We start from the raw sequence: 13,217 nt of genomic DNA, 5'->3' as shown, positions 1-13,217 counted from the left end.
AATCCTCTTACAACCAATCTTTCCTTGTACCTGTCTATAGTGCCATAAACTTTGTATTTTACTGTGAATACCCACTTGCATCCTACCACATGTTTGTCCTTTGGATGAGAAACTATTTCCCAAGTTGCATTTTTTCCAGTGCCCCTATTTCCCCCGTACACTACTCTCTTCCACTCATAATTCAAGAAGGCTTTATCTATGTTCCTTGGAATGATAACTTCCTCAATTTGGCAACGAAGGCTTTGAACTTGGGTGTGAGTCTGCTATAGCACACATACTTGGATATTGGGTGGGTGCAAAGGACAACTCCTAGTTCCTTTCCTTTTAGCAATGGGTAAATTTGCTTCTATCACACTAGGATGCTCAAAATTAGGATTACACTCAGCCAAGACAAAGCTTAAAGAATTACTTACATTGGGATTTGTCGCTGGTTCTGACTCATGGGATGCGGGGTCTGTAGTTGGTTGCATCACTTGGTGTTTTCCCTGTCACCTAGTATAAACTAGTAACTCTTTTTATATATTCCTTTGTTCTATGTTTTCTACCGCTTGAGTTTTGTCAAGATCAATGTTATCATGGTGTACGATAGGATTGGGTTCAACAGATTGACCAAACTCAAATCCCACCATTGGTAGACAAGTATCCCAAAAACAAGCATCACTCGCACTCCCTCCATGAGGCGAAGTGTTGGGATAGAAAGGTTTTTCTTCATTGAATGTGACATCTAAAGAGACATGCATACAGGATTGTAGCATTTGTAACCTTTCTTAGTAGAAGAATAACCAAGGAAAACACATTTGTGAGAACGTAGTTCTAATTTTGTGTGATGGGGTCCTAAAACATGAACATAGGAGGTACAACCAAACGTTTCAAGTGGAATATCCGACAGGAGATGAGTGTGAGGATAAGCTTTAAAAAGCAAGGAGAGTAGAGTTTGACGATACAAGACTCGGGATGGCATCCTATTGATAAGATAAGTTGCTATTAAAACGGCCTCCCCCAAAATTGCTAAGGAACGGAAGTGGTAAACATCATGGCCCTAGCTACCTCTAATAAATGCCAACACTTCGTTTAAACGTGTATGGTCATCAATGAAAGTTATGAACCAGCATGTATTAGCCCCCACATGTCACTATGAATGAGTGAAATGGGATTGGAGGTTTTAAATGGTCGGGAACAAAAAACTGTACGAGTATGTTTTGCAAATTGACACACCCCACATTTAAACATGCTCAAGTTTTTATTATGAAACATACTAGGAAACAAATGGTTTAGATAGGGAAAACTAGGATGGCTTAATCGATAGTGCCACCTCATAATCTCACTATCACTAGTAACAGTGCAACCAAAAAACAAACTTTTAGTAACTTGAGCTGGGGCTTGATCAACATCAAAGTAGTACAGCCCACTACATTCCTTCACACTCCCAATCGTCTTCCCCGAGGACATTTCCTGAAAGTCGCAACAAAAGGTGAGAATTTTGCAATGCAGCCTTGGTCAAGAGTGAGCTTGCTAATCGAAAGTGTAAGGGAAGGAGACAAATAAATGGAGCCTTTACCAACCACTGTGGATACCGAACCATAAGCAATTTTTATCTTGATAGTACCTGGACAAGGGCTATAAGAGTTAAACTAATGAGATTGACCAATCATATGGCCAGAAGCTCCAGAGTCAATAATCCATGGGGTTGTTTGAGTAGTGAATGCAGCAGAAGTACCTGGGGTGGAAGTAGATTGGAGAAGTCGATGGAGTTGAGCAATCTGGTGAGTGGTGAAAGGGAATGACTCGGGTTGTGCAGCTGTCAAAGCTCGCCCTTCAGAATTGTTGTCAGCAACATTCCAAGGTTTCTAGTCAGCATGCCATGGAGCTTCCAGCAAGTGGCCTTAGTGTGACCAGGTTTGCTGCAATGATCGCACCAAGGAAGGTCACGCCGTGATGCACGAAAATCGCCTCCAGTTGTTGGCCATCGAGCAACAAGGGCAGAGTGAGGGTGAGCAACTTCGAAGTTTGGAAGGGGTTCCATCATCACCCGTTTTATACTTTCCTCACAGTGTACCTCTGCAAAAGCTTCACGAATAGAGGGAAGAGGAGTTTTACCAAGAAGACAACCACGGACTTCTTCTAGTTCCTGGTTCAAACCATGAATGAAATCAAACAGCCTCTCATGATCAAGCATTTTCTTGTAGGAGGCATCATCGGAACACTTCCACTCAGGAACATAAAACAAGTCAACTTTCGGCCAAGGATTGTACAAAGCACTATAGTATTGAGTACAAGAAGGTCTTGTTGTCGTTGGTCCCTGAGTTTTGATTTGAGTTCAACCACTTGAGCAGAGTTCTCAAGTTAAGAAAAGGTTTCTTTTACAACGTCCCAAACCTCCTTAGCAATAGCGAGAAATAAATAGGTTTGGCCTATTTCTGCCTACATGGAGTTGATGAGCCAGGCAATGATAAGATAGTTTTCAGAATCCCATTTGGCATAGGACGAACCGGTGGAGGCTGGAGCAGATATTTCACCTATCAAATAGCCCAAACGGTTGCGACCTCGGAGATACAAGGTCACTGAACGTGACCATTGAAGGAAGTTTTGACCATTCAATTTGTGAATGGTGATTTGAAGTGTGGGCTGGTCGAAATGAAGGGAAACAGCCTCAGATGGATGACTTGGAAATTTCACCAGAGGATGGCTTGGAAATTTCAGAAATGGCAAGTTGTCATTGTGGAGATTGGATCAATTGGAGTGGCCATGGTCGAATATCAATGGACAGAAATTTGGAGACAAATGATAAGAAAAGAAAGTTTCAAAATGGACAGAAACTTAGAGACATAGTGAAAAGAAAGCCTCAAAATGGACAGAGACTTAGAGACAAGTTATGGAAAATAAGGCCTCAAAATGGGCAGAAAGTTTAAGACAAATAATGAAAAAATGTCTCAGAAAAGCAGCTCTAATACCATGTGGAAAGACTGAGTTTTATTGATATGATTTCGTATTACAAAGAGAATAGCCTATAAATAGAATATACAAAGTTAACTTCTAACTGTACAAATCATAAAAGCTATTTACAGCTATCCTAGGGTCAGGTCCTAGGAAACATTTTATTGCTCGATTGCTTATACAACTCTATCCAAGCAAAAACTACCCGGACCATTTATAATAGAGATCAACTAATAAAGTACTCGTGTTATTTTTTAGCCCTAAAATAGAAGTTTAAATATGTCTATATACTTTCATTCAATTACATGTCACACCCACCCCCACTGCCAATTAAATAATAATAAAAAAAGCTTGCTTCTTCCTAGTTCACAGAGTACATTTCATCTCTTCCAAATACACTGTTATTTTCTTGCTTCTTGTAAGTAAAAAGGGAATCATATCAAGTACTCAAATTATTTTGTAACCCTAAAATTGGGCTTCAAATATGTTTACGTATGTCATTCAATTCCATATTAAACACATCATCTCATTGTCACCCCTTAGCCAATTATCATCATAATAAATAAATAAAAAATTAAGCTCTCCTTGCTCAGTTCAAAGTACACATACTAGTCATCCTGATAGGCCAAGTATCATAAGATGAAACCTACAACTTGGATGGTAAAGACAAAGATGTTGACAATAATAATAAGTCAAGGTAATTATAGCTCCATACTCTATTATTTAAGATAAATCTCAAACTAAATAGCACAAAGCCTAAAAATAAAATCTGAATATAATGAATTTTTTTTCTAGAAAAGGAAATTTTACTTTTAAATTATTTTTTTAAAACAAGATTTCAGCTTGTATTAATATTGGAGTTCGAAAGAATGCAAGCAAAAGTGGGTAAATACACCTACAAAGAAGTAAACTATTAAATCATTAACCAACTTGTATATACTACACACAACAACAACAAAAAAGGAAAGAAACAAAACAAACCATAAAGAAAAAACGACCAAGAATTCAAAAGAATGTCATTAAATACAAAAGGAATGAATCATGGCATAAAGATACTCTATTCACTCTATTTTCAAAAAAAAATATATATATATTATACACCCTCTTGACTTTTGGTCACATTTTTGGCATGAAATATTTAAAATGTCTGAAACATATTTGAAAGCAAGAATACATCAGACATATTTCTCATTATATTTTTATTTTTAAGAAAATCACTAATTTATTGAGATAGAAAAAGATAGAAGTTCGACCAAAATGACAAAGATAGTATACTTTTTTTCTATTTAAAATATAGGAAATACCTTTGAACTTTCCAATAACAAATGTTAAATGTGGTATTTAGCCATAATAGAGTGGTGTTTTCGTATTTTTCTTATTAAAATCCAAAATGTTTTACCTTTCGCATCATCATCTACTTCCTCGGGCAAACTAGAAGTTTCATCATCCTCATCCTCCTCTGTGTCACTTATACCTTCTTCTTGTCTTTGTCTGTTCAAAGGAAAGAAGCATACAAGAAGATCTCTTCATTATTAATAAAAAAAATGGATGTTTTATTTTTTTTTAAAAATTAATTTATTAAAAAAAACTTCACTTATTTAATTTTTTCTGAAAAATCATTAAATAACAAAAACATAATTTTTGAACGACTCACAAACTAATGTATACAAATTCTTGCGCCTTGAATCCCATTTTGGATTTTTTATATATAAAAACATATTAAGCAAAAGTTATATTAATATGAGATGATGGGTTATCATCTGTATTATAGCCTAGATAGCAACGAAATGCTTCTCCATTCTGAAACGTCATAATATAAATATATATATTTTTATACACAAGACTATCACAAAAATTGGCACAATACAACCACAAGTATTAATGACAAAGAAACATTGAGAAAGAATATGCTTAAAATCCTTATCATTGAGGCCTAAGGGTCCATATAGCCACCCAATGCTTAGCCTTTTTCCAAATAAATCCCACATTCTCTTTTGCATCATTGAGATAAATTATTCTTCCTTTCTAGCCAAACTGCCCAAATAATAGTGAAGACTGCCACATTCCATAGCAACTTCTTTCTTCCACCCGACAAGTGGAACCTTGCGCCCAAAATTTCGGTTTGTCTTGAAGCGATTGGATTAGGAAAATGAATAGAAACCTAGGATTTGACCTACTTTAGTCAAAAAAAAATCATTCTATTGAGGCTTACGTTTCGTTTTATTTTACTTCATTACATTCAAATCCCTTGGTTGATTTGTTAGATCTGCTTAATGGGAAAATCAAGTAGTTCGGGATAGGAAGATAAGGGGAGTGCTGGTCTTTCATGTAAATCAATGTTCCCCTACTCAATGAAAAAAAAAGCTAGGAATGAAATTTGAACCTTATAAATTCATATTGAAAGCAAACATCCCTATTAAAATCAACGTCTTTGGGTGATTGATAGATAAAACTAACACAATTGAAAATATTAAAAACGAAGTCCTTGTTAAGTGATTTTCCCTTCATGGTGTGTTCTTTGTGAGAAGAGGTTTGAGACAATGGACCATATTTTGTTTACATTGTCTGTTTGCAAGAATTTTATGGGCTAAGCTTCTACCTGAATTCATTTTACAATGGACTGCCGCAAAGACTTGTTATGATTTGATAATCCAAGAGTTTTTAAGAGGCTTTGTTAAGAAAAGGAAGCTAATTACCCAAGGGGTAGCTCAGATGGTCAGGTAGTGGGTTGCTCCATAAAGTCTGAGATTCGAGTCCATCCTGAGCACCTACATAGCAATTGCTATAGTTTCTTGGTATTCAAATATTGTAGGATTAGGCAAAAGAACTAGTTTACAAAAAAGAAAAAAGAGAGAAGTTAATTAGGAACTGCAGTGTTTATGTTGTGGGCCATTTAGTTGGAGACAAATGACAAGATATTTCAAATTAAGAAAACTGAGTTGGAGTGCATTTGGGAAAGAGTCACGTTGTGGGTTGCTATATGGCTAAAGAGTGTTCAGGTTTTTGCCTTATTTTCCTTTTCTGTTTTGTTTAAGGGATTGGGAATGCTTGATGTAATTTATCTCTTTTATGTTTTTCTATGTTGAACTTGTGTCAGTTTTTGGGTTACGTGAATTCAGCTGTTAGTGCTTTTGCCTCAGCTGGTCTTTTTTGGTTGTAATTATTCTTTTTTTTTTCTTATTAAAAAAAAGAACCATGAGGCATAGGCCTTGATGATACGGGATAATTTGAATAGATTTTAGGGCTTCTTGATTAGAATTTTAATTGATTTCTACTAGTTTTTTATTTTGTTACCAAAAAAAATGTATTAGAAAGGGAAAAGATTTACAAGAGATGATAAGATATAAGGTATCATCAATATTTTCTTAGCAGTTTAATTGAGTGTTCCTAAATCTATTAAACGTTTCTTTAAAATATATATTGAAACAAAACATCGTACTTGTATTAATTGTAGAGAATAATACAAGCTCAGCCACTGACAAGACAAAAACACTTAAAAGCACAAGACAATAGTTACAAAGAGATACAACAATAACTCCGATCTATGAGGAAGTAAAAAATAAACAAAAGCCAAGACTATTGTCTTCCTAGGCAACTATAATAGTAAGCTAGAAAGAAGCCTTCAGCTTTTTTAGGCTCTAGACTTATTTAGAATGCTAGTTCTATCCTAAGCTAATAATTTTATGTTTTTCAAACATCTTTTTGACTGTGGACTTATATGTACTTCTCTATTATGTGTCTTTTTTATGTACTTCTATATTATGTGTCTTCTTATATGTACGAATTTCTTATTTTTCATAGTTTACGATTTCTTTTCGTAGATGGGTTCAATTTGAGGCTCACCCCTTGATTCCCGTCAAAAGCTTACATTTTTCATTTAATAAGGAAAACACCCCAGATCCAAATAAGATTTCTTAAACTGTAACAAGTATAAAATATAGTTTGGCATTAAGTACTTATCTAAAAAAAGGCCATTTCCATTCACTTTATGATTTACCTAGTTACAAAGTTTTTGAGAAAACAAAGTTGCTGATTGCCTCAGGCAAACAAAATCAGTATCATTATGCAACACTAAATTCAGCTAACTTCTGAGAAAAAGAACTTCTAGTACATAGCAGACAGTATGCTCATCCAAATAAAACCCAATGAAGAGTTCTAAGTAAGCAGAATAAACGACTTACTATTGTTCCTCAAAAACTAGCAATCCAAGAGAGTACTATCAGACACAAAACTAAAGTCTATTGGGCTTGCAGAATCAATAAGGAAGTTCTTCCAATCATATAAAATAAATTCAGCAATCTCCTCTAATACAGATAATGTATAACAAGACTTCTTTTAAAGGTCAATTACCTCTGCTTATTAGCATGTGCAACAGATTTACTAGATGAGCTCAGCAATTTCAACAACTCGTCATATGTTGATGATTCCTTATGAATTATTTCTTCTGTGGGAGCTACGTTTCCAGTTTCTTCCTCAGAGAGTTCCCCTGCAATCCAAAAGTTACTCAAAAACTTCAAATCTAATATGAACTTCTCTAATTTTAATTAATGGACATCAAGACCAATTATCATTTGGCATAGCATTGGCAACCAATCATATCAGCAATATTTAAAAAAAAAGAAAAGAAGAAGAAGAAGAACTAGGTGTACATAACACATGCCTGAGGAACTAGGTGATGCAAGATGGGCAATCTTTTCTTGTTCAACACAGCGATTTTTCTTGGTATGCCGAGTTGACTCAAACTTCTGGGTCTTGTTTGGTCTCTTTAAACCTGTATTGGAAAAGAACGATCTGATTAAAGCCACATCATAAGCAATAGCAGCAGAACACACTGTCCATTGACCACATTCTATGTATAGTTTCCTTTCACACCTTAGGTCACCACCAAAGAAAAACTCTTACCTCGGTTATTCCCAAACTGCTTCCCCATTATTTAAAATATATTAATAACTTAATTTCTGCCACTTTTTGTTCTTCTTCTTCTTTTTGGTTAGCGTACTCGCTTTAAACTCTGCAATCAAATGAATAAAAAGTTAAAAATAAAGTTTTAAATAAATTCCCAATTTTCACTCATATATAGTGATGTCAACGGAGCAGGAAATTTGCGAGGAATGCATTCCTCATTCCCGTCCCCGCGACTTCCCGCCTCCCTCCCTGCATATTCCCAGTGGGAGCGGGGTAGGGATTTCCCAAGCGGCCTTATTTATAATTGCAATTAATTGTATATGGAAAATACACATTATACTTGCCAAAAACATTATAGTAGCTATCCTTTTTTTTTCATTCAAACATTTAACCAAACACCTTAACTGCATAACCATTATAAATATTGTATAAACACTTCCATTCACATAACTAAATTGACTGAATACAATCTGAAAATCTTTACAAGACAAAAATTATCAAGGTGATGTGTTTAAAATTACACTCGATAGTTACTAATTTTTTTCTCTGCAAGAGTAAGCTAAAAAATAAAACTAGAAGAACGAAGCACCTTACACAGGACAGTCGGTGTCGCCGCTCGCTGGTGCAGGTGGAAGGAAGGACGATTGTCGCGGCTGGCGCAGGCGGAGTCGACTTCGACCGTGGCCGACACAGGTGGAAGGAGAGAGAGATGTAGCAAGAGTAAGAGAGAAGACACAGCGGAGAGAAACGGTGGTGAGTGCAGTGAGGCGTGTGCAGAGGCGAGGAGCGGCGGTGAGAAAGCGAGGGAGAGCGAAGCAGTCCTTTAGCAGTTTTATGTTGCTTTATTTTTTTTCTTTAGAAGGACAGTCCTTAATTTCAGGCTATATGCATCGTGGAAATTTGTTAATATGAAAACAGAAACACTCCTCCATAATGAACCCCAACCATGTTTTGGATTTGAAATTTGTTAATACCCTTTCATTAAAAATTCTCAAATTTTAACATCTAACACACTTTCTTCTCTATGTCCCTTTTCCATCCACTCACGCACCCTTGCTAAAAATTGCAGCAACCCATCATGAAATTATGGAAGCATACTTAACTGAATGCATTATTATTTTTGCTCGGATCTCAAAGTTACATTTACTCTCAATGCATTATTATCTTTTGCTGGGATCTGAAAGTTACATTTACTCTGAAGAAATTGTCATTGTTAGCGGTTTTGAGAAAAATTCATGGATAAGTATTTATCTATTTATGAATATAAAATGTCATAGTTAGATACTAGGTTCGAACTATTCTAGTGTTGAGTGTGGTATTTTTTTTTTGCATTTTTTGATTTGTTATTTCAGATCTGAAAGATTTCCAAGAAATATGTATGTATAACGATGCCAAATCGATGCAAATGTGATGCAATTGCGCGAAGGTGCTAAATAGGCTAAGAAGCTATGCCACATCAATGCTCCTGCAATGCAATTTCGATGCTGGGACAAGAATAGAATTTGGGAATCCATTGCGATGCAATATCGAAGGTATTTCAATGGTATGACAATGCCATGTATGTTGGTGTGTTTAGCATCGAAATGACATCGATTTAGCATCAAGCATGCATCGCGTATAATTGCCAACTAGCAGCATCGATATTGCATCGTCGAAGCATCGATGTGGCATCAGTTTCGATGCCAATTCCAATAGCATCGCATAGGCATCGATTTTGCATCAAATTTACTATAATTTTATAACTTTCTTAAGCCTTTTTTTTTTGTAAATTTGCAGGTTCCAGAGTTAATATAATTGTTTCTTACAACGGTGTTTGGGAACGGAAAGGAGAGAAATGGAATTTCAAAAGTGGTTTGAACACTATAATGCACATGTTGACTGCCTTTTTCTCTATCATAACTTGAAAGAAAATGATATTGATAGAGAGTTTTACGTGGTTCAGGTTATAAAACAATCCTAGTCCACGAGTCTATTGTATTGAGGTGCTTGAAGCAAGCTTCAATGGAGGTTTTTAGCAGTGTTTATGCTGCTCAAATTACACAATAGTTGAACCCCTTACAATGGAGTATCCCCGCCTTATTTATAGTGGTTAGGGACAATTAAGTGGGACTTTAATAATTATTATCCCTCATAATGATGGGATCTTAGTCCCAATTATTACAATTCTTATGATAATAAACTAGAAGGCCTGTACAGATCGCACGGGGCCCATTTACGAGGTATCAGCCCACCACATTTTGGGACGACACGTTGTTGACAGTGTCAGAGAGTGGTTGCACATCTTCCCGTGTCAGGCAGCGCATTGGGACATGCTATTTGTCTTAAGTACGGAAACGACACCACTACACGCGGGGCGTGTCACGTGTCAGGAAGTTTTTGGTGGTCCCAAGATGATGTGCTTGACAGCTGGCAATGTTCTCCGGGGGCAGAGAACCATCATGCTATAACTCTTCGGCTAAGAGGCTAAAGAATACCTAGCTAGATCTAAGGAAGCCTTCTCCGGTGCCGAGGCATGCTAACTAACCTCCTGAGAACCATTAACACTTAACGAGTGCCACGTGTCATCTTGACGAAAACATGGACAACATTTGCCCCCCAAGTCTCTACTCGTCCTCGAACGGTGATGACTTAACCAGATGAGTGTTCTCAGGGGAAACGCTTAGGCTGGACCTTTCCCTCTTTACTAATAAGGCAACGCCACACATCAATTCCCTATTGTTGGGCCCGTATATCGGGGCGAATTAATGAGGGGTCTCGTCCACGCCCAAAATGTTTATTCCATATATGGCACGTCCTTCCACACTATACCCGAAGCATCCTTTCACACTGTGCCCTAACCCCTAAGCATCCTTTCACACTGTACCCGAAGCGTCCTTTCTCCCACCTTTTTTATCATGATTCGTGCCTCGACAAACTACGACCGTAGGATTACTCTCAAGTACCTACTCCATAGGTAATCAACGGCTAGGGATCGACTACTTCCCTTGCACATTTTGAGAGTATAAATTTGAATTTCTAGCTCCTCAAAATCACTTGCATTCATTTGAAACATTCAGAGCCCAAGATTTCTTGTGCCAAACGCCCTTCTCCCCATAATTCCTTTTTGCAATTCCTCCCTTCAAAGGTTCGTGGTCCTGGACAATTGGAGAGAAGCACAGTACTTCTGGGCAAATGACACAAAGTATCTCTGCATTCGCACGAGATACAACACTTACCAAAGCTACATTTCAAGTAAGTCTCTTCTTTCCTTCCTCTTTTCATTTAGGGCCTTCGAAAATGAACATGCTGCTCCGTGGCCAGAAATATATTCTTCCGAGTATCAAATAAGTCTGTGTACTCGGAATATCGAGGAGTATACTTCTCCTCAGAAAGTGCCCTCGTTCTCTTGGGCTTCTTTCCTTTTGGCTTTCCTCCACGCGTGCTACCACTCGGGACTTTACTGGGTGCAGTGGACTGGGATGGAGCAACTGTCCCAGTACCAAATCCAGGATTGACTGCACTATATCCGGTGGGAGTTGCTCCTTAACCCTTCGGTGCAGCGCTAAATTCAATGGTGGACATGGCACTAATGCCAGCGGGAGGAGAAAATTGTTGGGGGCCTGTAAGGCTCACTGTTTGAGGAACGTAAGGCGAATAGGAATTTCTCGGGACCATAGAATTAGAGACCATCGGAGATGGGAAAGGGACTAGCCCTCTGAATGCCTCAATCTGGGCATCCTCCCAGTTGATATACTCTTGGGCCCGACGAATGAAATCGCCAAGCCTATGGCATCCCCTCCATTGGAGGTCGTCCTACAGGGGAGAATCAACTCGGATACCAACTTGTTGGGCCATCAGTTGTTGGCCATCGTCAACCTATTTGGTTCTCGCGCACTTCTTCTTTGAAACGTTTGATGTATGCCTTAAGGGTTTCGAGTAGCCATTTCTTTATATTGGCCAATGCGTTGACCTCGAAGTTTACCTTCCGAGCAGCTATAAACTACCTTCGGAAAGATGAGGAAAGCTAGTGCCAGGAATGGACGGACCCGATTTTATGCTTCTTGAACCACTCGTCGACTAGTCCCATCAAAGTTAATGGGAAAACATGGCACTTGGCATCCTCGAAGACACGATGGACTGACATCAAGTGGTTGAACTTTGAGAGATGGTCGGTGGGATCCATGCTACCATCATAAGACGCAATGGCGGGCATTTTAAATCCACGTGGTAATGGGGCTTCCACGATGTGGGGGGCGCATGACTCCCGTCTTCGTCCTCCGAGTCTGAGTCATGGCCTTGTCTTCGGGCCATCCTAAGCATAATCTTTTTCAGGCAATCAAGCTTGGATTGTAAAGGATTTAGGCTTTGGTTGGCACTTTGCGCCGGACGCTCCTTCCTACGAGCATTAAGACCTTCTCCAAGGTCTAGTAAATGCCTCTCTTCGGGATAACTCATGTGAACGGCCTTACCCCTGTGAGCATTAAGATTATCTAGCAAATCGGATTGCATCTAGTGGAGATTGCCATCCTTGGGATATCCCACTTCAGTTTCTCCCTCTGAATTGTCATAGTCGTTACTTATCGAGACATTTATCCCACACCCTCTGTTGGCAGAAACGTTTCTATACACCCCCCGAGCAGGATTTCTCAGAGGGTATTGTGGTGCAGGTGGAATTGTGCCTCTTTGTCGGCAGTGATTAGTAGCGGCATGCCTAGGCAGCCCTCCTCAGGCTCCTCGGGCACTAGCAGCAGGGCGAGCCTCGGCATAAAGCACCTTGGATTCTTGTCATGTCTTTTTGGGACATGTATGGGCTTGGACATGGGACACCCTCTCTTCTTCCCTTGAGTCACTCCTTCGTCAACTTTACCCTTGCCACGATCTTGTGCCCTAAGTGGAGTTCCAACTCTAGCAGGTTGCACTGGTGGCACGCCTGCTGGCGGACCTTCTGCCCTATCCATGGGGTTCTTTGGAGGAACACCTTCGGGATTCACAGGCGGTACCCCATCTCGGTGCACGGGAGGCACGCCAGCTGGCTTCCTTGATGGTACTTCACCATGGGGATCCACTTGCTTCCCTTGGGCTACTAAAGTGGCCCTCACGGCGTTAACCATCTCTTGTAGGGCAGTTATGTTCCCCTTTTGGGTATCAAGCTTCTGCTGTTGAGAGGCAATCTGGCCTTTAAGAGCCACCACCTCTGGTGTCTCCTCCATGTACATGGACTGGATGTACTCACTGTCATCGTAATATCCATCTTCCACGCCATCGTATTCGACACCGTACTCGCCGCCGTACTCAACATTGTACTCTACATTTTCATGGTAATCTTCTTGGGCCACCTTCGGGTTTGCAGGTGGAGGTGGCCGACTGTTTTCTCCCCTTTCAGCAACATTGTGAGGAGC

General features: G+C 38.9%; 1 protein-coding gene across 3 annotated transcripts in view; it reads right to left on the bottom strand.

Moving 5' to 3' along the window:
• LOC133782165 (protein NUCLEOLAR FACTOR 1) overlaps window positions 1–8,871 on the bottom strand; it is a 53,134-nt gene extending 44,263 nt beyond the window's left edge. The window contains exons 1-5 of one of the 3 annotated variants that reach the window (XM_062221374.1): window positions 8,429–8,871; window positions 7,837–7,945; window positions 7,595–7,705; window positions 7,285–7,420; window positions 4,334–4,425 (exon numbers count right to left, since the gene is read on the bottom strand). In XM_062221374.1, coding sequence (XP_062077358.1) covers window positions 4,334–4,425; window positions 7,285–7,420; window positions 7,595–7,705; window positions 7,837–7,864 — 367 coding nt within the window. In that variant the 5' untranslated portion in view covers window positions 7,865–7,945; window positions 8,429–8,871. The remainder of the gene's footprint in view (window positions 1–4,333; window positions 4,426–7,284; window positions 7,421–7,594; window positions 7,706–7,836; window positions 7,946–8,428) is intronic. The other 2 variants (XM_062221372.1, XM_062221373.1) reach the window with 2 other exon arrangements.
• Window positions 8,872–13,217: the final 4,346 nt, after the last annotated feature.

The sequence above is a fragment of the Humulus lupulus genome, chromosome 6, assembly GCF_963169125.1.
Source record: "Humulus lupulus chromosome 6, drHumLupu1.1, whole genome shotgun sequence".
In the NCBI taxonomy this organism is placed as follows: domain Eukaryota; kingdom Viridiplantae; phylum Streptophyta; class Magnoliopsida; order Rosales; family Cannabaceae; genus Humulus; species Humulus lupulus.
Note: the sequence above shows the minus strand (reverse complement) of the source record. Positions and strands in the feature narration are given on the sequence as shown.